At 62.1% G+C, this 23,735-nt stretch overlaps 2 protein-coding genes across 3 annotated transcripts; one reads left to right on the forward strand and one right to left on the reverse strand.

The window, feature by feature from the left end:
• Positions 1-2,172: 2,172 nt before the first annotated feature.
• Positions 2,173-4,331, forward strand: LOC134363749 (sphingomyelin phosphodiesterase 5-like). Its single transcript, XM_063079300.1, has 7 exons — positions 2,173-3,012; positions 3,110-3,182; positions 3,415-3,555; positions 3,625-3,714; positions 3,807-3,870; positions 3,962-4,097; positions 4,170-4,331. The coding sequence occupies exons 1-7, from the start codon at positions 2,173-2,175 to the stop codon at positions 4,329-4,331; spliced, it is 1,506 nt and encodes a 501-aa protein (XP_062935370.1).
• On the reverse strand, positions 4,324-14,173 carry OPLAH (5-oxoprolinase, ATP-hydrolysing). 2 transcript variants are annotated; one of them, XM_063079435.1, is made up of 27 exons: positions 14,114-14,173; positions 13,355-13,578; positions 13,081-13,272; positions 12,450-12,549; positions 12,244-12,367; positions 11,969-12,164; positions 11,728-11,893; positions 11,487-11,625; positions 11,340-11,407; positions 10,934-11,199; positions 10,673-10,785; positions 10,408-10,578; positions 10,131-10,268; positions 9,899-10,037; positions 9,656-9,768; positions 9,301-9,452; positions 8,463-8,623; positions 8,274-8,375; positions 8,023-8,197; positions 6,438-6,622; positions 6,199-6,345; positions 5,973-6,107; positions 5,634-5,783; positions 5,394-5,551; positions 5,155-5,315; positions 4,665-4,762; positions 4,324-4,483 (listed from the first exon to the last, which is right to left on the reverse strand). In XM_063079435.1, exons 2-27 carry the CDS (start codon positions 13,523-13,525, stop codon positions 4,337-4,339), a joined length of 3,867 nt encoding a protein of 1,288 aa, XP_062935505.1. In that variant the 5' UTR covers positions 13,526-13,578; positions 14,114-14,173; the 3' UTR covers positions 4,324-4,336. The 2 variants fall into 2 exon arrangements, with proteins under 2 accessions (XP_062935505.1, XP_062935506.1); XM_063079436.1 differs by having other exon boundaries at positions 13,929-14,159.
• Between the last annotated feature and the right edge of the window lie 9,562 nt (positions 14,174-23,735).

Consider the following 23,735-nt stretch of genomic DNA (forward strand, 5'->3'; position numbering starts at 1 on the left):
AGCCGCAGCTCACTTTGTCCCACATCCCTGTACACAGCCATTAAAGCTTCCCACGGGCGCTGGCCGCTGGGCCCGCACTCCTGGCTGGTGTTGCCTCCTCTGGGGGAGTTTGCCAGATTCCTGCACCGCACCCCTGCAGTTCTGCATACCCTAGAGGGCCACGCCCATCCCAGGGCCTCTGTGAGAGCCCCAAGACCGAGGCTCAGCTGGGGAGTGGGCCTGAAGGCCCCCAGGCTCCCCTCACCTGGTGGTGGGAGCAGCAGGAGCCCCTGAGACTTGGAGCAGGAAGGGCAGGAATTGGAAAGGAGTGGAGTGGTCAGGGAAGGGCCATGGCTCTGTGCCACCGGCAGCACCAGTGAGGGGCAGAGTTCTGACCTCAGTGCAGAGCAGAAAGCAGAGGGGGGAGGAGACAGAGAGGTGGGTGTGGGAGTCCCTCCCTCCATATTAGGCAGGGACTGAGGTGGGGTTGGGGCTTCTAGACCTGAGGGCAAGAGAGCAGTAGACAGAGGAGAGCCAGAAGAAAGCAACCCCACCCAAACCTGAGCATGTGGCAGCCTGGGGAAATGGCAGCCCCTTCCCAAGACACCCAAGGTCTGGGAGGAAGAGGCCCACTCCACAGTCCCGGAGACCTGGGGTGGGGGGTTCAGAGCTGGCAAGGGCAGACCCCACCTGCTGCAGGGGCCAAGGAGCACAGGCAGATGGGGAAGCCAGCCAGGGGAGGGGAAAGGTGGAATGGGGGCAGGATGGGATGCTGGGAGGTAACCTGCAGACCAGACCAGAAGGGTTTGTGGACAGCGCAGGAAGCTACGGGGTGCAGGCCAGGGTGGGTTGGGTGCGAGTGCCTGCTTGTGGTTGGGCAAGGAAGCCCAGGTCGCAGTGGGAGGAGTGGGTGGCAGGAACAAGGCCCCCACTGAGAAGGTCCCAGTGCACTTTCTAGCCAGAGAGAACGCAGGAGGGAACAGAGGGGTCACAGGGTTAGGGTTAGCACTCTGCAAGGAGTCGAGGGACAGAGGGTGTGTGGGGTATGCTGGGCCCCTCCTGCCAGGATGCCCAGGACTTTGGGGGATCGAGCCAGACCACTGAGCCTTTTGCTCAGCCACTGGGAAGGGCAGGGAAGGACTGTTGACCCAGCAGGCAACGTGTGTGGGGCCAGCCTGACCAGACGAAGCCCTTCCACCTCCCTCCGGGGCTTTTCCTTTTCTTTTGTGGCGGCCCTGGACCTTGGTGTTATCAGCATCACGCTGTAACCGGCTGAGCTAACCGGCCAGCTCTCCAGGGCTATTTAAGAGACACTCGTACCCGCTGACCGCGGGCGTGGGTGCTGTCTCACAGCCCGCCTTAGAGAGGTAGGCTCCTACGGGGAGCCAGGCGGCGCCTGGGACCTCCGGGCGTCACTGTCCCGGGAACCGACGGGGCGGCTGCGAGAGGCTCCGTGAATGAGTAGCGGGCTTCCATGTGGCTCGCGCGCTGCAGCCGAGCGGTCACGCAGGGCGGAACCAACGGTCCCTTTCCCCAGACTGGAAGCTCCTCGGGGTAGGGTCCCAGGGCCGCCGCCGCCACGGCGGGAGGCCTTTTGGGGAGCTCTGCGAGGCGCCGGGCGGGGTGGGGGTGGGGAGGGGGGCTGGTGAGGCTCCTAGTTCGTCCCTCAGCCGGTGTCGGGTCTTTGCGGTCCGGCGTCGGACACTGGGGCGCCGGGGAACCAGGCCCGCTCCGTGCCGAGCCGGAGGGTGGGGGTGAGGGGCGGGGCGCCGGCGGTACTCGGAGAACCGCCCCCCACTTGATGCCGGCTGCGCCCCAGATCCCGCCAGCGCCGGGGCGGGGCTCGCGGTCTCCCCCGCTGCCTCCAGGGGTGGACGGGGCGGGGCAAGGAGGATCTGCGGCAGGGCTGCGAGGTCAGAGTCCCTTTCGCGTTCCCTTTTGTTGCCCCCAAGGGCTGCCGAAGTTACGCGCGAATGAGGGGAGCGGCTTCCCCGAAATGCCCCTCTGTGCCTGCTCCTGAACCCCCAGACTCGCGGTGCACAGGGCCTTACCGGCTCTGCGCACAGGATTGGCTCCGTGGCCTTGGCCCCTGTGACTCCCCGGCAGCTCTCGCAGACGCACCTACGAGACGAGTCGCATTCTGGCTGCGAATGAGTGTCCTGGGCGGCCCGCGGCCAAGGAGCCCCGTGTGCCATGCAACACCCGCCCGACTGGCCCCCGGCGCCGGCTGCCCTGCGGCCCTCGGCCTTCCCACACCCCGTGCTGCATGTGCTACACGGCACGGCCCGCGTGCTGCTTTTCCCGGCCTACTGGGCCCTGGACCACCTGCTGGGCTGTTGTGCACCCACCGCGCGCCCGAGCAGCCTGGAGTGGCTGAGAGCGGCGCTGGGCGGCGGGGCGGCGCTGCTGCTGCTGGTGGTGGTCGGTCTGCCCCTGGCGCTGCCCGGCCTGCTGCTCTGGCTGCCGCTGCAGTCCTGGCGCCGCCCCTTCTGCTACCAGCCCCCTCCGCCCTGCTGGGCGCCGCCCGCGCCCTGGCGCGCGCCTGCTGAGTCCCTGCGCTCCTTCGTCTTTCTCACAGCCAATCTGTGCCTGTTCCCCGACGGGCTAGCGCGCTTCAGCAACCTGTCTCACAGCCAGCAGCGGGCCCAGGCCATTGGCACCGCGCTGCTAGCCGGCCTGCGGCCCTCGCCCTACAGGGCTACGGGCTGCAGCCAGCCCTGCAGCCAGCCGTGGCCCAGAGCGCCGCGAGGGGTGCTGATGGCCGCGGTGCCCGCGGATCTCGACTTCGTGTGCCTGCAGGAGGTGTTCGATCTGCGGGCGGCTCGTCGCTTGGTGCGCCGCCTTGCACCCAATCTGGGTCCGGTGCTGTACGACGTGGGCACGCTTGGTCTACAGCCCGGGCCGTACCTCAAGCTTCTGGGCAGCGGGCTGCTGCTGGCCTCGCGCTACCCGCTGCTGCGCGCCTCCTTCCGCTGCTTCCCCAACGCGCGCCGTGAGGAAGCACTGGCTTCCAAGGGACTACTGTCCGCACTGGTACAGGCTCACCAGACGCGGCGCGCCCTGGCCGGGGAGGAGGCGGAGTGTTGGGCGTAACGGGTAAGGGGAGCTGGGGCCGTCCGTGGTGTTGCAGGCGCAGCTGGGCAACCTGGACGGGCGCCGCATCGTGGGATTCCTGCACTGCACGCACTTGCACGCACCGAGTGGTGAGCCCTGCCGGTGGGGTCGTCGGAACGTGGCCAGGCAGCCTCGCTACTCTCCATGGCAGCAGCAGGTCCCTACCCTCGGCTGCACCTCCGCTCCCCCCTTCCCGGTGTTTGTTCACTGCCCCTGACACCGGTAGCCCTGAGGAGCGCCTGGGTGGGCACACAGATCAGGAACGGAGGAGATGCACCCGCACTCCGGGCTGAGCAGACCCCACGCCCCTTCGTCCTGCAGAAGACGGGCCCTTGCGCTGCAGTCAGCTGACGCTGCTGCTGGACTGGGCCGAGCAGTTTGAGGCCGAGAGCCGCCACACCGGCGAGGCGGTGGCCTTCAGCGTGCTGCTGGGCGACTTCAATTTCGACAACTGCTCGCTTGGTAAGGGGAGGCTGGGGCGGGGGGCCCCGGGCCCGGCCCCGCCCACCGAGCGCCGGCCTCTCTCGGCAGGCGACGCGCTGGAGCAGGAACACACGTTCTTCAGCCGCTTCCGGGACCCCTGCCGGCTGGGCGCGCGCCAGGAGCAGCCCTGGGCCCTGGGTACCGCGCCCGCGGCGGGGAGGGGACAGCAACCTCGGGAGGGCCGGTCGGCCGAGGCTCCCGCTGATACCGCCCTCCGCCCGGCCCCACAGGAACGATACTGAACACCTCCACGCTTCACCAGTCGGTGGCCAGGTCGCCCGAGATGCTGCAGAGGTGAGTGGCGACCGGGCGGCCAGGCACCGCCGTCCCCCGGCCTGGACGGGTTCCCCGACCGCGGTGACACCAGGCACTGCCCCTCCCCCAGGGCCCTGGAGAAGGAGAAAGGGCGCCGCCTCTACCTGGCAGGTCCGCCCAGGGGCGGCCTCTGGGCTAAGCCCTGGCGGGGCCGGCGCCTGGACTACGTCACGTACCGGGGGGTGCCCGAGGGCCCGCTGAGCCCGGTAAGTGCCAGAGCGCGGGGAGGCTGGGCTGCGGGCGCGGGCGCTACCCCTCAACCTGCCGCCCGTCCCCAGGAGGTGGAACAGGTGACGTTCAGCACCGCCCTGGCGGGGCTCACAGACCACCTGGCCGTGGGCCTTCAGCTCCGGGTGTCGGTGCTCCCGTCACCGAGGCGCGCAGACGACAGGGCGCAGCCGGCGCAAACAGACCCGGGCGGCCTCAGGGCTCTTTATTGAGACCCTCACACAGCCTCCTGGGCCCGGCGGTACTCGTAGACGCTGCCGCGCTCGGGGAAGGTCGGCGCTTGCTGGGGCGACCCCGGCGGCGGGGCGGGGTCCTCCGGGTCCCCGTAGCCCCCGCCGCCGGGGGTGTGGAGGCAGAACACGTCCTGTGGAGCAGAGCAGCGTGTTGGCCGCCGCGTGGTCCCCGCCCCAGCCGGGCAGCGCCCCTCTCCTGTCTGCCTGCACCCCCTCCTTTCCTTCGGGAGCCAAATTAAATCGGTCTCTGGTGACCTGAGCAACTCCGTTCACTCTCGGGGCGGGGGAGGACAGGCCAGACCGCACCCTTACCCCGGGGTACACGGGCACCGACGTCTTCCCGCCCAGATTCACCGTCCGGCCGTCTTTGCGGATCAGCAGGTTTAGGCCACGAGCGCCCGGCTCGCCCCCTGGCGGGGAGGCGAGGAAGAGACGGAAGTGGGTGGCGAGACGGTGCAGCGGGAGGGGGCGGGGGAAGGGGCAGGGAGGACGGGGGGAGGGGAGGGCCGGGCCAGGGAGAAGGGGGGAGGGGAGGGGCGGACGGGGGGAGGGGAGGGCCGGGCCAGGGAGAAGGGGAGGGGAGGGCAGGGCCAGGGAGAAGGGGGGAGGGGAGGGGAGGGCCAGGGAGAAGGGGAGGGGAGGGCCGGGCCAGGGAGAAGGGGGGAGGGGAGGGCCAGGGAGAAGGGGAGGGGCGGACCGGAGGGGGAGGCGGGAGGGGAAGGCCGGAGGGAGGGGTTGGGGAAGGGAGGGCCGGGCCGGGCCGTGGGGGCGGCGGGAAGGGCCGGGGGCGGGGTCCGCGCACCTCGCAGGCCGTACGGCTGGAAGGCGCGGCGCTCCGTCAGCACGGACAGCAGCGCCTCCTCGCGGAACAGCAGCTCGCGGACCACGCCGTCGCCGCCCCGGAAGCGGCCTCGGCCCCCCGAGCCGGGCCTCAGCTCGAAGCGGCGCAGGACTACCGGGTACCTGCGCGGGCCGGGGGCTCAGCGCGGCCCCAGGGCGCGCTCCCGCCCCGGCCCGCGTCCCCCGGCCCGCGCCGCTCACCGGCTCTCCAGGATCTCGGGGTCGGTGATGCGCGTGTTGGTCATGTGGCTGTGCACGCCGCTGCGCCCGTGCCAGCCGGGGCCCGCGCCCGCGCCGCCGGCCACCGTCTCGTAGTAGCCCATGTGGGCGTTGCCCAGGGTCACGTTGTTCATGCAACCCTGGCAGGGGCAAGCGGTCGCTGCCTCTCACCGCCCCCTACCGCCCGCCGCCCCACAGCCGCGCCACCCTGCCCCTCCGCACCTGGGAGGCTGCGCAGGCCCCGAAGGCCCCCAGGATGACGTCCACCACACGCTGCGACGTGAGCACGTTGCCACCCACCACGGCCGCCTCTGGGGACGGGTCCAGGATGGAGCCCCTGGGAATCACGACGCGCACCGGTGCCAGGCAGCCCTGTGCATGGGCAGGCAGCTCTCAGGAGCAACTCGTGGTGGGTCCCACTCTCAGGTTCCGGGAGGGACCCGTCCCCCAGCACCCCTGGGTTCAGGCCGTGGCTGGGCTGACTTTGCCCCCGGGCACATGCAGGATAACCTCGGGCTTCGGGTCGACCTGCTTATCTCCCGCACACAAACACCTAGGAACCTGATTGAGCGGGATGTCCCGTCCCACCAAACAGCGCAAGCAGTAGATGAGGGCCGACAGCGTTATGGCCCGCGGTGCGTTGAGGTTGCCAAACACCTCGGGCCCGGTGCCACTGAAGTCAAACACAGCGCTGCCCTGCGCACCAGAGGGGACGGGGGAGGACGTCAGCAGCCGCCCGGCGGCCATGCCCCAGGCGCCCCAGTGGGCACCTTCCCCTCGGCCAGACCTGACTCAGGTTGATCTGCACTCGGAGGCGGATGGGGGAACCGTCGTCCATGTGGTCCTCGGCAGACACCTCAAGGGGCAGTCCCCGGGCCTGCCGGGAAGTCCCAAAGGCCCGCAGCATGTCGCGCACTGCCAACTCAGCGTTTGCCTGGCAGGGAGAAGGTTCAGCAGCAGTCATGCCAACTTCAGCTGTCTGGGGTAGGCACAGCACTGCCCCGACGCTCCTGCCCCCAGGCCCACCTGAATATGACCCATGTAGGCCTGCACCACATCCAGGCTGTACTGCCCGATGAGCTCTCCCACCAACTGGATGCCCTTCTGGTTGGCTGCCACCTGGGCGCGCAGATCTGACAGGTTGTCGTGCAGGTTCCTGGTCCCGCTACAGCCAGGGATTTTGCCTGGTGCCCGCAGGGCCTCTGTCACCGCTGGATGGACAGGGTCACCACTAAGCCCCCTCCGAGCCCCAGGGCCACTTGGTGCCACTTCATACCCACTTCATACTCCGCTGGGCACTGGGGTCCCCCATGTTGGCCCTTCACTGGCTCCTCCCACATCCCCCGCTGACTCAGGTGCCCCAAAGACCCCCCAGCCTCCATCCTTCTGCTGAACCTTCTGCCTCCCACAGCCCAGCACCCCAGGGCACCCTAGCCCTGCACAGGCAGCTCTGCCAATGACCACATCCCTCAGCAAACTCACCTCCCTTCCTCACCACTCCTGCCTTCTCTGGGCCTCCTTTCCCTTGTCCTTCCCCCACCTGTCCTGCCCCCAGCCCTGCACTTGGAAATAGCATCAAGGCGCCCATCTGTGTCACACTCCCTCCCCCAATACACACACAGATTTCCCAGATCTGGCCGAGGTCTCCACCCCTTGGCAAGCAGTGCATGTTTGGTCCAGAGACCACTCCCCACCTTGGGAAAGCACCTTTCCCATCTGGTCTGGGTCACCATCTTCTCTGGGGTACCCTGGCCATTGGGCCCTTTGCCATCTGCCTGCACACATCTCCCCATTACCCACACCCCCTTCCCAAGCATTGTCCAAGGGAGCAGCCAAGCCTGGAACACCCTATTTGTGTCCTCAGCAACCAAGCAGCCTGTGGCTCTGTCACCCCCACTCTCCACCCTGCCACGTCCCCTCCCTTCACTCCAATATTCCTCCCTAGGTTTCCAAACCCATGACCTCAGAAGGCTGTTTTATTTCCCCCCAAAACCCCCACCCAGGCCCCACCACAGCCTCTGTCCCACCTGCCCTGCAGCTGTCCTGTGCCCCTCAGTGCCAGGGCCTCCACCCTCCAGCTGTCCAAACTTGACCCCTCGCCTCCGCACCAAAATCCCATCAGCAACCCACCTCGACCTCCAAAACAATTCCCCCCAACCTACACCCTGTGCAAGGCCCCCAGCATCCAGGGCAACTGCAGGTGCTGCCACACACCCCCGGCAGCCTCCGGGCCACTCACAAACCCCCATCCTCTCTGCACACGCAGGTGCACAGGCAGACCAGGGCAAGCCTAGCTGACCACCCAGGCCCAGAAAGCTCTCCAGGAGCCTACAGCCCCCAACCCTGTGTGAACTTCACACACCGCAAGTAGCTGCCCACCTTGAAAACCAGGCTCCCCTCCCTCCTGCACCTGCTTCTTGGGGTGTTCCTGGGCCCAGGCAGAATTTATATCAGCTCCTCTGATCATCTCTGACAGATGATCTGCTGCCGCCCCCCGGGGTCACCACCTGCCTCCCCCCAGCCTCGAGGCAGGCCTGAGCTGATGGGCTGCATCCCACTGTCCAGCCTGTCTCAGCCTGCTCAATCCCCACCTGGTCCAACTCCCACTCACCCTCCTCCTGGAAGACGCCCCCCTGGACGAGTTTGAAGGACAGAAAGACGGCCCCCTCCTGTTGCAGCGTGGTGGAGTGGGGAGGCATGGAGCCTGGCGTAATGCCACCAATGTCTGCGTGGTGCCCTCGGCTAGCCACATAGAACACAGGCCGGGTCTGACCCGGCCAAAACACCTAGGAGGATAGAGAGCAACGGTCAGTTGTGTCAGCCACCCCTGTCCCACAAAGACAGTCAGGCAGTGTCCCTCACCGGTGTGATGACAGTCAGGTCTGGAAGATGGCTGCCCCCTGAGCTGGGATGGTTGCTCAGCAGCACGTCGCCAGGATGGAGGTCAGCCCCCAAGTGCTGGATCTGAAACCAAGAGACAGGTGCAGAGTAGGGGAGCGGGGTACGGGGGCAAGGGCGGATAAGGGGGACAAGGGGAGGGGCCCATCGCACCTGGAACTGCACAGTCTCCTGCATGGCACCCAGGTGCACAGGGATGTGGGGGGCATTGGAGACCAGACCCCCATCAGGCCCGAAGAGGGCGCAGGAGAAGTCGAGACGCTCCTTGATGTTGGTGGATATGGCCGTGCGCTGCAGGATGCGGCCCATCTGCTCTGGAGGCACAGAGTGACCAGGCACCGGCTGGCTCCACCCATGCACCCACCCACAGCATGGCCCCTCTGGACAGAAGCAGGACCCACCACAGTCAGGCCCAAACCAGGACCTGGCAGCTTTTCTCGTGCCCTGGGGAAGACCAAGGTGGCGTTGCGCCCACCTGGGCATGGTGAGGCTGCAGCCAGGCATGTCTTGGCCTGTATGAGGAGCTCCACCTTCCTTCCCATCCCTGCCTGGAGCACCCAGCAAGAGGCTGGAGCCTCCCCCAACCCTCTTCCCTGCCTGACACAGCAAGAAACTGGTTCCCAGGCACAGACCCCTAGGCTCCCAACAAGCCCCTGGCCTGACTCTGCACAGATAGGCTCTCTGTGCTGGCCTCAGTGTCCTGCCTGTAGGAAGAGGTCAACCCCCAGATCACATAGCTGCTGGAAAGAGAAGGAAGGTGCCCATCCCAAGGCCAGGGCCACACTGTCTGCCCTGTCATCGGGGGGGGGGGTGTCCTGCTTCTGCCCCTCCAGGGCATGCTTTTCCTCCACACACCCCTGCCAACCCACCAAGTGAGACAAGAGCTGGTGCTGTCAACAACAGCGCCTACCTACCTCTGCCCAGGATGCAGAATCCCATTCCCTACGCTACAGGGAGCCAGGGCTGTGGGGGGATGACAACAGCCACTCACCAGCAATGCTCATGAAGCGGTGAGAGAAGATGGACAGCTGGATGGGGTCAAGCTGAGTACCCACTGTGCTGGGGGCCTCGGCCCCCACTGAGATGAGGATGTCGCCTGTCTCAGTCACCTCTGCCTGGCAACCTGGCTCCACCAGGATGGTGCTGGGGACAGGGAGCACAGAGGGGCTGCAAGGGGCCGGGCCAGACCTCTTCTTCCAACCAGAGACTCCACAGCCCCACACCAGGGGACACCGTAAAGATGGAATCCACAGAGTCCCTAAGGCCCCTGCAGCTTTAAGCCAGAGAATCCCCCACCAGGGGCCCCACCCCTGCACAGCCTCTACACTGCGCAGGCTTCAGCACACCTGTTGCAGTCGATGATGAGGCAGGGCCCCTGGAGCTTGTGCCCACAGCCCAGCTCTCCTAGCAGGTACACAGGAGTCTCCTGGTAGCCCCCCTCAAAGTAGCACTGGGTCATCTGTAGAAATTGGGGGGTTAGCAAGGCTACTAAGTCCAGCACCCTGCCTCAAGAGAGCTTGGTCTCCCCATCTGCACCTGTCTCCATGTCCCATGGGCGTGGGAGAACTGACACAGGCAGAGCCACCAACCTTGTCCACCCGGGGAGGTCCCGTCTGGGCTTTGGGGGTGTCCTCCAGGCGAAGACTGCTGTGGCCTGTGCCCCTCACCCGCACATCGTCCACGACCACTGGCCGCTCCGGGATGACAAAGCCAAACTCCCTCATGTACCTGCATACCCCAGGTCCCAAGGAAGTGATCAGGGTAAGGCAGCCAGCCTGGCAGGCCACCCGCCTGGGCTCCCTGGATGAGGAGCTCACGCACATCTCCATGAAGGCTGCCCCAAAGTCACCAGCACGGGGCGAGCGGGCTGTGGCCGGGTGCTGATGCGCAGACACCATCAGGGCACAGTCCGTGCCCTGGTAGCGCAGGTGCAGGAAGCTCTCAGTGCTGATCTGGGACCTGAAGCAGGCGTGTGGGAAGGGGTGCTCACACAGAGCCCCCTGGCCTGCCCCTCACCCCACCCAGCGCCCCTCCCTCCTCCGGCATTCAGAGTCTAGGAGCCCTTCCTGACCACTGCCCAGCAGGTCTGGGAGCCCACCTAGGGAAGCCCTGGGCCTGCAGGGCATCCACGCACTGCTCCTCCAGGTGGCTCAGCCTCTGGTCCAGCTGTGCGAAGGTCTCGGGCGTATAAGACAGGGCGCAGGGCTCCTGTGCCTCATGCACCACATCTGCCAGGGCCAGCCCCAGTGCCGACAGCAGCCCACTGTGCCTGCAGGGCCGGGCGGTGTGGCGATGAGGGGGACCCCTCCCAAAGTCAGCCCCCCAAGCCCAGGACACACGCATACCTGTTCGCCCATGCCCACCTGTGAATGTGCACGGTGTCCATGCCCAGGGCCCGGGCGATGGCGCAAGCATGCTGCCCACCAGCTCCCCCGAAGCAGGCCAGCACATGGGCCGAGGGGTCATGGCCTCGTGCCTGGGAGCCAGAAGGGGTCAGTGGCCTCTCCTACCCCACCCTGTCTGGACCCCCACTTCTTACCCCTTTTGGGTGAGCAGAGGTGTGGGGGTAGTGGGTGGGGCTGGAGGGTGGGACAGACAGGCGAGGGCGGGCAAGGGGCGTGTACCTGTGTGAGTGCACGGATGGGCCGGCACATGGCCTCGTTGGCCACGCGCACGAACCCCATGGCCACCTCCTCCAGGCTCAGCGGGGAGGCCGGGCAGGGCCCGTTGGTCAGGAAGCTGTTGACCTCAGTGGCCACAGCTCCCAGGGCCTTGCAGGAGGCCTCAGGGGACAGTGGCTGGTCCTCTCCTGGCCCAAAAATGCAGGGGAAGGAGGCAGGCAGCAGGCGACCCAGGACCAGATTCGCATCCGTCACTGTCACAGGGCCCCCTGGCAAGTGGGCATGGTGTGGTGGGTTGTGGGCTGGAGGCAGGGGCCAAGAGTGGGCAGCAGGGATGAGGCTGAAGGGGTGGGGTGAGCTGGGGCAGTGTGGGGAAGGCAAGACCTGGCAGGCAGACACTGGCTCTTACCTTTGCGGTAGCAGGCGGGGCCTGGATGGGCTCCTGCTGACTCAGGCCCAACCACGAAGAGGCCAGACCTTGGGAGAGGGATAATGGGATTGGAGGCAGGGAGGGAGGCAGGGCCAGGATCCTGGCCAAGGGCCAGGGGTAGCTGACCTGAAGAAGAGGCGGGAACCCCCACCAGCTGCCACTGTGTTGATGTCCAGCTGGGGAGCCTGGAGAGTGATTCCGGCTGTGCTGGCCTCAAAGACATGTTCAAATTTCCCAGCATAGCGGCTCACATCTGTGGATGTACCTGGTGGGGAACAGGGTGCTGAGGAGTCACTGAAAACCCAGTGCCTGCTTTGCACATCCCAGCAGCTGAGCCTCCCCAGACCCTAGCCTTCAACCTTCATACCTCCCATGTCAAAGCCGATGACAGGCTGGCCGCCCTCCATCCGGTAGGAGGTAGCCGAGTAGCCAACCACACCACCAGCAGGGCCTGAGAGCACAGCACGGGAGCCGCTGAAGGCACCCATGGGCGCCAGGCCACCATCGGAGCGCATGAACAACACTTGCACATCCTGTGAACAGCATCAGGTGGACAGTGAGGAACCAGCGCCTGGGACGGGGCTGAGACAAGTGGTCAAGGACCTCACCTTGAGCTGGCCCCGGAAGCCACGGCAGAAGCCCTGCACGTAACGCTGGATGGTGGGCGTGAGGTAAGCATCGGCGCAGGCCGTGTGGCCCCGAGGAACAATGCGCACCATGGGCATGGCCTCCGAGGACAGTGACACGTGCGTGAAGCCCAGCTCCCGGGCCAGCGTGCCCACCTGCTGCTCGTGCTGGGCCCACCTACGATGAGAACCCAGTGATGCTGAGTCTCCCACTCAGACCCACCACCCACTGTCTGTGACCCGCGGCCCTCATTCACGTGTACGAGTGCATGAGCACTACAGCCAAGCTGCGGATGCCTCGCGACAGGAGCCCCTCCAGCTTTCCACGCAGGGCCCCCAGGTCCACGGGCTTCTGCACGTGTAGCAGGTCCCCGGTGCGGCCTGCCGGAAAGCCATCATGGCCATCACAGACCACCAGGATCTGCCCACCCCAGATCCCACACCCAATGGCCGGCACCCGCACCTTTGACAGGTGTCCCAGTGCCTGGCTCTCCACGGTGCAGCACCACACGCTCGTCCACCTCCAGCACCTCCTCGTACAGCATCTCAGGCATGGGCACAGCCTGGGGGCAGGCAGAGGCTCAGAGGAGGCCCAGGCCTGAGGATCCTTGCCAGGGTCCTACGTGGGCAGGGCAGTGCAGGGGCAGGCATGTGTCCCAACAGGCCAGTCCACAGGCCCAAGAGACAAAGAAGGAGCAGCCCCAGCAAGGCCCACCCAGGGGGTGGCTCTCTGCCCCCAGGCATCTGAGTGCAGCCAGCTGCCCCACCCTGGAAAAGGCAGCTTCTTCCTGGAACCCAGCACTGGGGCATGGCTCCCACCCAGTCCTCATCCTGAACAGGGCTGGCTTGAGCTGCCCCATGCCAGGGTCCAGGACAGGGAATGGTGGCAGATAGGAACAGGGCACTAGGTGCCCCCTCAGAGGGCTGGGGGGATGCAGGGTCCCATTGGGAGTGCCCAGAACCTCCTCTGCCTGTCTGCTGGTAGCTTTGGGCCACCACCGATCCTTTCAAAAACTGCCCTTCCCACAGGCCATGGCATCCCTGGGGAGGTGTAAATGGCACCACCGGGCCCCTGGCTGGCATGGGGAGCTCACTAGGTCAAAGAGGTCCTCGCGGGCCTGGGTGCCGATGTGCAGCAGGTCCCGGAAGCCACGTGTCACCAGCAGTGCCACCCGCTCCCCCTGCCGCTCCAGCAGTGCATTGGTGGCCACCGTAGTACCCATGCGGATGCTGGCAATGCGACTGGTGTCCAGCGGCCGGTCCCGGGGCAACAGCATGCCCCCCTCCTGGCGACCACATGGTCAGCGTCAGACCGCTGGCCATGGGGTCCGTCCCCACCCCATCCCCCTACTCTCTGCCCTGGGCCACCTGCTCCAGGATGCGGCGGATGCCCTCCGTAGGTGCGTCTGCATAGTTGGCAGGGTCCTCTGACAACAATTTCAAGACCCGCACGTGTCCGCCTGGGCACTGGGCAAAGACATCTGTGAAGGTGCCTCCGCGGTCGATGGCAAAGTGAAAGCGCCCCTCTGGGCTGCCCATGACGGCGGGGCTGGGGTCCGGCAGCAGCTCCTCGGTCGGTAGCCCTGGGAGAACTGGACAGAGGCAGCGGGTCAGCGGGGAGGCCTGAGCAGGGTGAGAGTGGAGAGATGGGGTATTCCAGGTCTAGGGGTGCCCTGGGGGAGAGCCAGAGGTACAGGGCCCGGCTCAGAGGGCAGCCCGAGCAGAACCCGAGCTGGGCAGGCCGGACAGCCGGCCTGATGCCCCCACTACCCAGCGCCCCGGCGCTGGGGCGGAAACCCAGGGCCTCGGGCAGGCCTGTCGGGGGTGCAGGCGCGGCTGGATCCAGGAGCCCTCGGGCTGGGAGTTCTGGGGTCTTCCAGCAGGAAGAGGCGCAGGGCCGGGGTGGGCAGTGAGCGGGGCCCCACGGCCCACTTCACTCAACCTCTGGCCGAGGCCTTGTGGCCACCCGGACCGGGCGGAGGCTGAGCAACGACGGGGCGGGGCCCTGCGAGGAAAGGGGGGAAGGTGGCGGCGGAGGGGACAGGACGGGGCGCGTCCCCCCTTGCCGCTCGGCTCCGGGCGCACGATGTGCGCGGGCTGCGCCTCCCGCTGCCCGGCCCGGCCCACCTCACGGCGGCGTCGGTCCCAGCAGCCCGCAGCGCCTCCTCGCGCGACCTGAGCGAGCCCAAGGACGGCGGATGGCCGGGGGCGGGGCGGGGCGTGCCGGGGGCGGGGCGAGGGAGGAGCGGGCGGGGGCGGAGCGAGGCGTGCGGGGGGGCGTGCCGGGGGCGGGGCGGGGAGGAGCGGGAGGGGGCGGAGCGAGGCGTGCCGGGGGCGGGGCGGCGTGCCGGGGGCGGGGCGGGGGGAGCGGGTGGGGGCGGAGCGAGGCGTGCCGGGGGGCGGGGCGGAGCGAGGTGGTCCCGGCGCCGCGCCCGCCTTCGCCCTCCCGCTCCGGGTCCAAGGGCACCTTGGCTCCGCGGGCCGCCCGGCCTGCGCCGGCCCTGGGCTCACCGAGCGTGGGCGCCCTCGAAACCCACCCCCAGGGGTGCCCGGGGCCACGGGGCCGGCAGCCGAGGGTTCCCCGCTGGTTGGTGGCCTCTGGCAGCCTCGGTGTCCTCCTGCCTGTGATGCGGAACTAAAGGGCCGATGGGCACGAGAAGAGACTGGTTTAGAAGGAGGTGGACCCAGTGCCTGGCCCAAGTCAGCACAGGAAAGACGGACACACGAGATGCGATTGACTCAGACCAGTCTAAGGCTCCTCGGCCTCTGACCGCGGCCCGGGGCCCCCTCTGTAGGCTGCTCCTGTGCTGTAGCCTGGCCCCCTTCACTGGGTCTCCCTCCCTCCAGCCCTCCTTGGGCTGAGCGCGGTGGCCTCAGCTGCCCAGTAGGTAGGGACCAACCCAGAATCAGGCACACAGGACCCACTCCCTGTGGGTCAGCTGCTGGCCACGTCCAGATGACCGCCAATGAGTGGCAGGTGCCCACCGTGGTGCTGCCCCAGACCCCAAGCCGTTGACCTCCCTGCCGCCTTCCCTGTCCCACACACCATCACGCCACAGACAAGACGCAGGAGCCCCACTCCTGCCTGCTCTGAGCAGCCCATGGGAAGCAGCTCTGGTCGGCGGCCACACTCCAGCCCAGGGTCCACACCCACAGGTCCCCTGCGACCAGCACACTCGCTCCCCAGGCTCCGGGTGACCATCCTATCTTCTGATTCTCACCCAACCCCAGCGCAGCCCCTCCATCCTGACTCAGCCCAGGGTCCATCAGAGAAGAATCCCACCAACCCACCTGTGCCCACCAGCACCTGCTGCCCTGTACTTGCCCAAGTGCCAGTTGTGCCCAGACTGCAAACCCTCTCTCTGCCCGTGGGCATCACTCCTCCTGCTCCCGTCTCCCGTTTTCTCCCCAAGGGCTAGCGCCTCTCAGCTCCCAAACACATCCTCTAAGGTACCTGTCCCAAGGCACCCCCAGCAGCATCCTGGCTGCTCTGCCTCTCCCTGGGGACGTGCCCCCTTGAGATGTCCATCTCCACTCACCCCCCGGGCTCTCCTGACCCCCCTCCACAGAAGCTGCTCCAAGGCAACCAAGAAAGGCCCACCTCTGGGACCCGGGGCTTGTCCCCCAGCATCTCATGTCTTTATCCCTGTCTCTCAATGTCGGCGTGTCCCAGCAGTTCCCCTGTGTAGTTACATGCTCCCCTGAGTATGTCACACAGTCTCCCAGCAGTGACAAAAGACAGCGCCAGGCCTGAGGGACCTGCCCACTTGGGTCTTCCCTGGGACTCTGCATGGCCAGACACTTCCTGAAGCCTATTCCCTCGAGACCCCGGGTCCCCGCACAGTATGCTCATTCCAAGGACAGCCCCCCTCCAGCTCTCAGTCAAACCCTGAGCTGTCCTGAACCCCTCTTTCTCCATCCCATGCCCAGTCTGCCAGCTATGACCTTCAGAATATATATCCAGAGCCCAGCCATTTCCCACACACCATCCCACCCGTGGCCAAGCTTCTGTCCCTTCTCCCCACCAGTCCAGGGAGCGCCGAGAGCACAGGGCCAGAACTGCCTGCCCCTAGGCTCCCTCTGACCTGTTAGGCCCTCCTGGTCCTCTCCCCCCAACCCCAGCAGCACTAGTCTCATCGCTGTGCCTCGGGTACGCTCAACTTGCTGCGAGCTCAGGGCTTTTGCACGAGTTGTTCTGGCCTGGAAAGCCACCCTCCAGCCTCGTGGCTGCCTCACTTCACTCCAGCTCTGCGCAGATGTCACGTTCTCAGGGACATCGCCTTCTCCCTGCTGCGCTTCCTGAAGCTGCCCTGCAACCCTCGCTTTGCTATACACCCGTCTGTCGGCACCTGACTATCACAGCAGTGGGGGGTTCTGCCCGGCTTTTGGCTGTCTTGGCACAAGCTGAGTGAGGTCCTGCTGCCTCTGCAGAGAGCTCCGTAGCCCCACCGCCACTCACCCCTCTCAGCATCTTTGAACTTGATCGTTCTGCGCTTGGGCAGCCGGGGACTAGCAGCCACCTCAGACAGGAACCCAGAGCTACAGAAGCCCAGGCTGCTGCCCCGGTTCCTGAGCACCAGCTTCAGCTCCTGGTTCTCCTGGATGAGCTGCACGAGCCGTCGCAGTTCTTCGTTCTCCTGTGCCAGCCGCTGGATCTCCTGCCGCAGGCCCTCATAGCTGCTGAGGAGGGACATGCCTGGCAGCGGGGGTGGCTGCTGGCCAGCGGCCGGGGGGCTGGCCAGGGACAGCTGACCCTGCCATTGTGAGGTCAGCGGCTACCCCAGCCCCTGCACCTCTTCTGCATTCCAGGGCTTCAGGGCCAGGCCCCTGCCATCCTGACCACCTGTGGCAGGGCTTACCCCATCTCTGACCTCAGGACCCTTGAGGGCCAGATGACCAGTGGGTGCCTAGACCTGTCCCAGGCCTCTGGGTCCCTCCAGGAGGGCCCCTCCTGAAAGATGAAAATGTCTTTGTCCCAGCCTAGCCCAGGTGTGTCATGGGGGTAGGAGTACAAGATTCAAGCATTGCTGCCTGCCCATTTGGCTGCCCACTGGCCACCCGCTGCAGCCTCCTGTCCTGCCCGTGCCAGGACATAGGACTGGACAACTGGGTGTGGTACCTGAGCAGTCACAGTTGGCAAGGCATCTGAAGGGGTCAGAGAGGGTGGACATTTGAGCTGCCCTGTGGGAGCAGGTCGTTTCTTTCCCAGCCACAGCAGGTGGCAACCAGGGCAGGCCAGTGCATCAGCAGCGCTGTGGGATGGGGCTACAGGCAGAGTGATGGACCGGGCAGGGTGGTGCCCCCAAAAGGCAGGCTGGGACTGTGGCGGGGGCAGCAGGGCTGTGGCATTGTCACATGGAGGACACGGCAGGCAGGCAGGCAGGCGCCATGGATGAGGCACCACATTTGGGCCAAAGCTGAAGGAAGGGGGCAGGGCAGGCAGCGGGGAGGCCTTCCAGAGGCTGAACACCCGGCCTGAGGACAGAAAATTCCCCAGGGACAAGAGAGCCACCCCAAGGGTGACAGTGGGTTTGCATTTTAGATCATGTAAAGAACTTCTTTCTTTTATCCTGTTGTTCTCTGCAGTCGCTTTGATTTTGAGGCCTTTTCTTACCTTATGTTACTATTGCACATCATTGTTTCCTTTTTGCTTGCTTGTTTGATGGATGCAGTTTCCACTTGTAAATTTGTAGATTCTCCTGGGATTTCCATGTTCCCTCCCCTGGCTGCTTTAGTGGGGCACAGTGGCCCCTGGTGGGCAGTTCTCACCTGTGGAAAGGGGGGGCCACAGCTGGGAGCAGTGCTCCACAGGACTGGGTGGCAGCAACAGTCAACCACAGTGGAAATAATGACAATTTAAATCATTCCTATACCAAGGTCAAGGGTTCAGAGAGGGACAGCTGAGAAGACAAGGCCTACCGTCCTTCCAACGCCCATCCTAGAGCAGGGGCATCACTCTGGGAGAAGCAGGCCACCCCTCAAACCCAGTTCCCCAGGCCCCGCCCAGGGTAAGAGACAGGATGGAAGGAACGGCAGCGCACAGTGCCGCTCAGTGCTGGCTTTATTTGGAAGTTGAGTGTGGGTGCCTCATGCCTAAGGCACCATGGAAGACAATAGAAATTTTACTGGTGAGTAATTACAAAAAAGCTGACAGCTCTATGAAACTAATAGCAACCAATGAAGTGGCAGGCCAGCCAGAAGTTTAGCGGAAAATCATGCACAGGGCTGGCCAGTTAGTTCATCAGTTAGAGCATGGTGCCAATAACACCAACATGCAGGGTTTGATCCCTGTGTTGGCCAGACACCAAAAAAAAAAAGAAGAAAAAGGAAAGAAAAGATCAGGGACAGAGACAACTAACAAGGACCCTATCGATGTCACATCCACCCCTGGGTGACCAGAAAGCCAGGCACGGTCCTAGGCTCCTCCTCTCAGGGATGACCAGAGCAGCACTGGAGAGCCATAAGTCTCTGGATGTGCTGGTTTCCTACGGCTGTTCTAGCAAATTACAACAAACTTCGAGGCTTAAAACTACAGACGTTTATTCTCTTACAGTTCTGGAGTCCAGGATAAGTCTTACAGGGCTAAAGTCAAGGTATTCAGCAGGAATGATTTCTTCTGGAGCTTCTTTCTGGGGAGAATTCATTCCTTACCTCGTCCAGCTCCTGGTTACTGATGGAGCTTGTGGCCGCATCACTCCGACTTGTGCCTGTGGGCCACGTGGCTTTCTCTTCTGCTGAGTCAAAGCTCCCTCTGATTCCCTTTTATAAGGATGCTTGTGATTACACTGAAGGCCAGCCTGGATAATCCAGAATAATCTCTCCATCCCAAGAGACTTAATCACATCTGGAATGTCCCTTCTGCCAATAAGGTGACATTCCCAGGCTTCAGTGATTCAGAACTGGATATCTTTGGAGGTCATTGTTCAGCCCATCACACTGGCTGAACCTGAAACAGACTTGAAAGCTTCTGGCCACTCAGATCCATCAGAAGAAGGTGGGGGTGCACATCGGCTGGGCAGCTTAAGCACAACCTACGGGTGGCTGAGCACTGAACTATGCCGACCCAGGTGGGACCTGCAGGAAGTTCTTCAAGGTGAGAACTCGGGGGCGGGGCGGGGGACTGAGCAGGGACCTCAGAAGCTGCGCACTGTGGGGAAGTAGACGTCACACAACGGTGCCGGCAAGCCACCAGACTAATGAACGAAAAGACAGTGACAGCCACAAGACCCAGGGTAACTGGCTAATCATAATCCAGAGCCGCTGTTATATATTATCTAAAGTGTCCAGTTTCCCACAAAAAATGATGAGACAAGCAAAGAAACAGGATAGTGTGACTCATGTAGCAGAAGAAGAGCAGGCAGTAGTAACTGCCCTTGAAGGGGGCCAGACTTGTGCAAAGGCTCGTGAACAGCGTGGCCATGGTGGTGGCAAGGATGGTGGCTCTGCGTCACCCCCCTGCCACTGCTAAATGTCCAACCTGTAGCAGCAGAAACCAACGACCTCAGAACCCTTCCACCTGGAGGGGCAGTGGCTTGTTCTTGCCAGAACTGACACCTACTCTGGACATGACTTTGCCCTTCCTGCCTGGAGTTCCTCTGCCAGCACCTCTGTCCCAGGCTTCCTGAATGCCTTACCTCCCACTGGACAATGCTGCACATCAAGGAACCATCTTCGGGACTATGACATGTGGCAGTGAGCTCATGACCCTGGGACTCACCGGTCTTCCTAAATTCCCTGTCAGCCTAATGGAATGGTGACACAGTTTGTTGAAGGCCCTGTCACTCAGCCAGCAGAATGTCAGCCCCTTCTGAGGTGTGACACTGTCTGCTGGGATGCGTCTGTGCTGCCCTAGGGAATTGGGCTCCAGGGACAGCTTCATTGTGAAGTCACAAGGACCAGCTCCAGGCCCCTCACTCGCACAGCCCCTTCCAGTTTGGGGCCCAGCAAAGTATTCACACAGTCATGCCTCTAGCAAAATCTGCACAGGTGGAATATTTTAACCACAATCTGTTAAGACCGTCCCTTCCTCCCCTGTGGCATGTTGCTAGAAGGGGCATTGTGGGATCCGGCTCCAGGGACGTTGAGTCGGGGGTACATTTAGTTTGGATTTCATGGGAACAGTCACTTCCTGATATAGTTATATCATTGCTAGTTGTTCTGGTGTGGAAATGGCTTCCAGAAACACAGCTGCCTCCCTCTGCTGCATGTTACAACATGATGAACTGGTGAAACTGGCCAATGAGTGTCCTCATTCAAAGAGTATCTAAGATTAATCACAAACCAGAAAACCCAAAAGCATGAAATCTCATGGCTCATATGGGAAAGAAATTTGACAGAGGTTTCCTCAAATTTAATAGGAATCCTAAAAATGTACATGATATTACCCAAAGGAGCTGCTGCCTGAAAGCAACTTATACAAACTATAAATAAATAATAAAATAATAAATTCTGATCTAACATGTTAGAGGAGAGACTGAACTATTTTCTCTCTACATATTGGTGACATCACAGAAGTGCTGTTACCTAAGAGGGCATCAGAATATGCATCCTAGACCCGTGAGAGGAACGTGTTAGTTAATTGCATGTCAGGTAGTTAATATTATATTGGTTTTCTGTATTTTGTGATATTTGTGGTATCTGTCACCTTTTCAAATTTTTATTAATGTGTTGGGATTTCTTTTTATTCACTTAATTTTGGGTACATAATTTTGCCTTCTTTTTTTTTCTTTCTTTCTTTCTTTTTTTTTTTTTTTTGCTGGCCAGTACAGGGTCAAGCCCCAGAACTTGGTGTTGTCAGCACCACACTGTAACCAACTGAGCTAACTGGCCAGCTTGTCTTCTGTTTCTTAAAGAGGGCCCTGTGTAGAAAAAAAGCTAACAAAGCAGCCCTGATCCCGCTGCTCCTCAAGGGCAGGCCTGCCAAGCTGGCTGGCATCAGGAAACCCGGGTTTTAGAAGAATTTCCACCATTCCTTGACAAGAGTGGCTCCCTGGACCTGCACTGTTGGCACAAACAAATATGGCTTATGAGGAACACCTGCTTTCCCCCTGGGAGTCTGGAATTTGGATGCATGCCAGGCAGAGGGTGCCTATGTGACCGGCTGACCATAAAAACCCTGGGTGCTGAGTCTCTTAACGAGCTTTCCGGATAGACAGCATTTCATGCACGTGTCCCAACTTGTTGCTGGGAGAATTAAGTATGCCCTGTGTGCGTTCACTGGGAGAGGATTCTTGAAGCTTGCACCTGGGTTCCTTTGGACTTCACCCCATGAACCTTTTGCCTTTGCTGATTTTCATTTGTATCCTTTCTCTGTAATAAATCTTAGCCATGAGTACAACTCCATGCTGAGTTCAATGAGTCCTCCTCACAAATCATTGAATCCGGGAGTGGTCTTTGGGATCCCCAGCACAGCTCACAAATTTGTATAAGATTTAGGCCCCCAAAACCTGGATCCATCCATGTGTGTGCCCTACAGCTAGAATACAAGGGTCAGAGAGCCAGGGGTGTGAGGTAGAAGTGGCCCCATACTCTAAACCTGAGATGCTGTCAGGATGAAGGTCCTGGTTCCTGAGGTGTGGCAGGGGGACACAGCAAGGGTTCCAGTGATCTGGAAGAAGCAGCAACCACTGGCCCACTTTGGACTCCTTAGGGTGAAGAACATTATCCTGATTATCCTGAGTTGTTAAGTACAACGCTACACAACGGGGACAGGGGGCCTGCAGGATTCGTTGTGACATCTTAGTAATTCCACATGCAGTAAGGACTGTCAGTGGACAACTACAACCACCTCGACCCAATGAGAAGAGGGACAGTAAGAGCTCAGACTGCTGAGGGAAGAAGGACTGGGTCACCCCACCAGTAAACAGCTCAGTTCAACTGCAGAGCCCAGTGGTGGGGAATCAATCCAACCACCTTGGAGGGACGCTGTGACTGCTGGACTGGGGCCCCTGTAGTAGACCGTATTTTCCAGCCCTCCTGCTCTTCTTATAGTGTAGTGTTGACACTCCTATTGAGGAGTGGGGTCCATGTCTCCTCCCCTTAAGCATGGGCAGACATTAGTGACAGTCTGGCAGGAGTGACACTACGTGACTTCTGAGGGTAACTCATAAAAACACCATGCACATACACTTTGTTGTCTTCAGAGGCTCATCCTTGGAGCCCAGCAGCCATGCTGTGAGGATGCCCAGGCTGCACAGAGAAGCCATGTGCGGGTGTGCTGCCTGACAGCCCCACATGAGGTCCTGGCCAGCAGCCAGCATCAACCACCAAACATGTGAGGGAGGAAACCTCCAAGATGGCTCCAGCTCCAGCCGCCATCTGGCAGCAACCGCGGGCAAGATCCCAAGCGCAAAGGATCTGGCTGAGCCTAGGCAACCCCGAGAATTATCAGAAAAAATAATGAAATTTTTGTTATTTGAAGCCACTAAGATTACACAGCAAGAGATAAACAGACAACTCAACCCCTTTCTGGAAAGGGTGACGGAGTCTGCATTCTCAAAGGGAAAAAGGAGGCCCATTTGATTGCAGTGTGGGAGCTGGATGGAATGGGCGAGCACAAGAGCACCTGAGAGGGCCTGAGAGGTGCCAGGTGTGGGCCATGCTGGGACACGGGCCTAGTCACCTCCCTGATACCACCTCAATGACCCTTCGGTGCCTCCTCCTCTTCTCTGTCACTGTTGCAACTCACTTCGTTCAGCCTTCCACTTTCTCACCTGAAGCATGGGATGTGACTTCCTGATCCCTGGGGAGGAAATAAGCTCCTTGCTGGTGATACTGACCACTGGGAAACAGGTACATGGAGACAGGAGGTACCCGGGAGGAAAGTCTCCCTTATTTTTCCTTCCTGTAGACACATCCTCTGTTCCATTGGATGGGACTGACATGAGAGGCTGGAATATGCCAGGACCAGAAAATGCAAGAGTGACAACATGATGTCAGGAATACTGCAGGATGGGCCGACCCCGTGGCTCACTCGGGAGAGTGCGGCGCTAGAAGCGCAGCAACGCTCCCGCCGCGGGTTCGGATCCTATATAGGAATGGCCGGTGCGCTCACTGGCTGAGTGCCGGTCACGAAAAAGACAAAAAGAAAAAAAAAAGGAATACTGCAGGTTGGCAAAATTGTTTTGTTTTTTTTTTTAAAGATGACCGGTAAGGGGATCTTAACCCTTGACTTGGTGTTGTCAGCACCACGCTCACCCAGTGAGCGAACCGGCCGTCCCTATATAGGATCCGAACCCGTGGCCTTGGTGTTATCAGCACCGCACTCTCCCGAGTGAGCCACGGGCCGGCCCTATTTTTAAAAATCCTAACTTGGGGCTGGCCAGTTAGCTCAGTTGGTTAGAGGAAGGGGTTATAACACCGAGGTCAAGGGTTCATATCGCGGTACCCACCAGCCGCGCGCACACACACAATCACAAGTTATTCTTGGTGAGGAAGGAGGGAGAAGGACCTCATGGTCTTACCCTTCGAGCCTTCACCAAGAACCCCGCTCCTGGTGTTCCGTCCCCCAATATAAGCCCTTGGACACACAGCGACTGTCCGCCACGGGGCAGCGGTGGGAACCCATCCTGGTGCATCCACCCCATGGGTATCAAGCAGCTAACAGAATTACCGAGAGCTCGCAGGATTATCTGGAGGGATTCCACAAGAGTTTTTTGTGTTTTTTTTTTAGTGAAAACCTCAAAAAAGTATGCGTGAAATGACCCAATTTGTAAAGATAACCCAAGCTCCAAAAGCCTGTGTGGCCGCA

Source organism: Cynocephalus volans, chromosome 15, assembly GCF_027409185.1.
Source record: "Cynocephalus volans isolate mCynVol1 chromosome 15, mCynVol1.pri, whole genome shotgun sequence".
Lineage (NCBI taxonomy): Eukaryota > Metazoa > Chordata > Mammalia > Dermoptera > Cynocephalidae > Cynocephalus > Cynocephalus volans.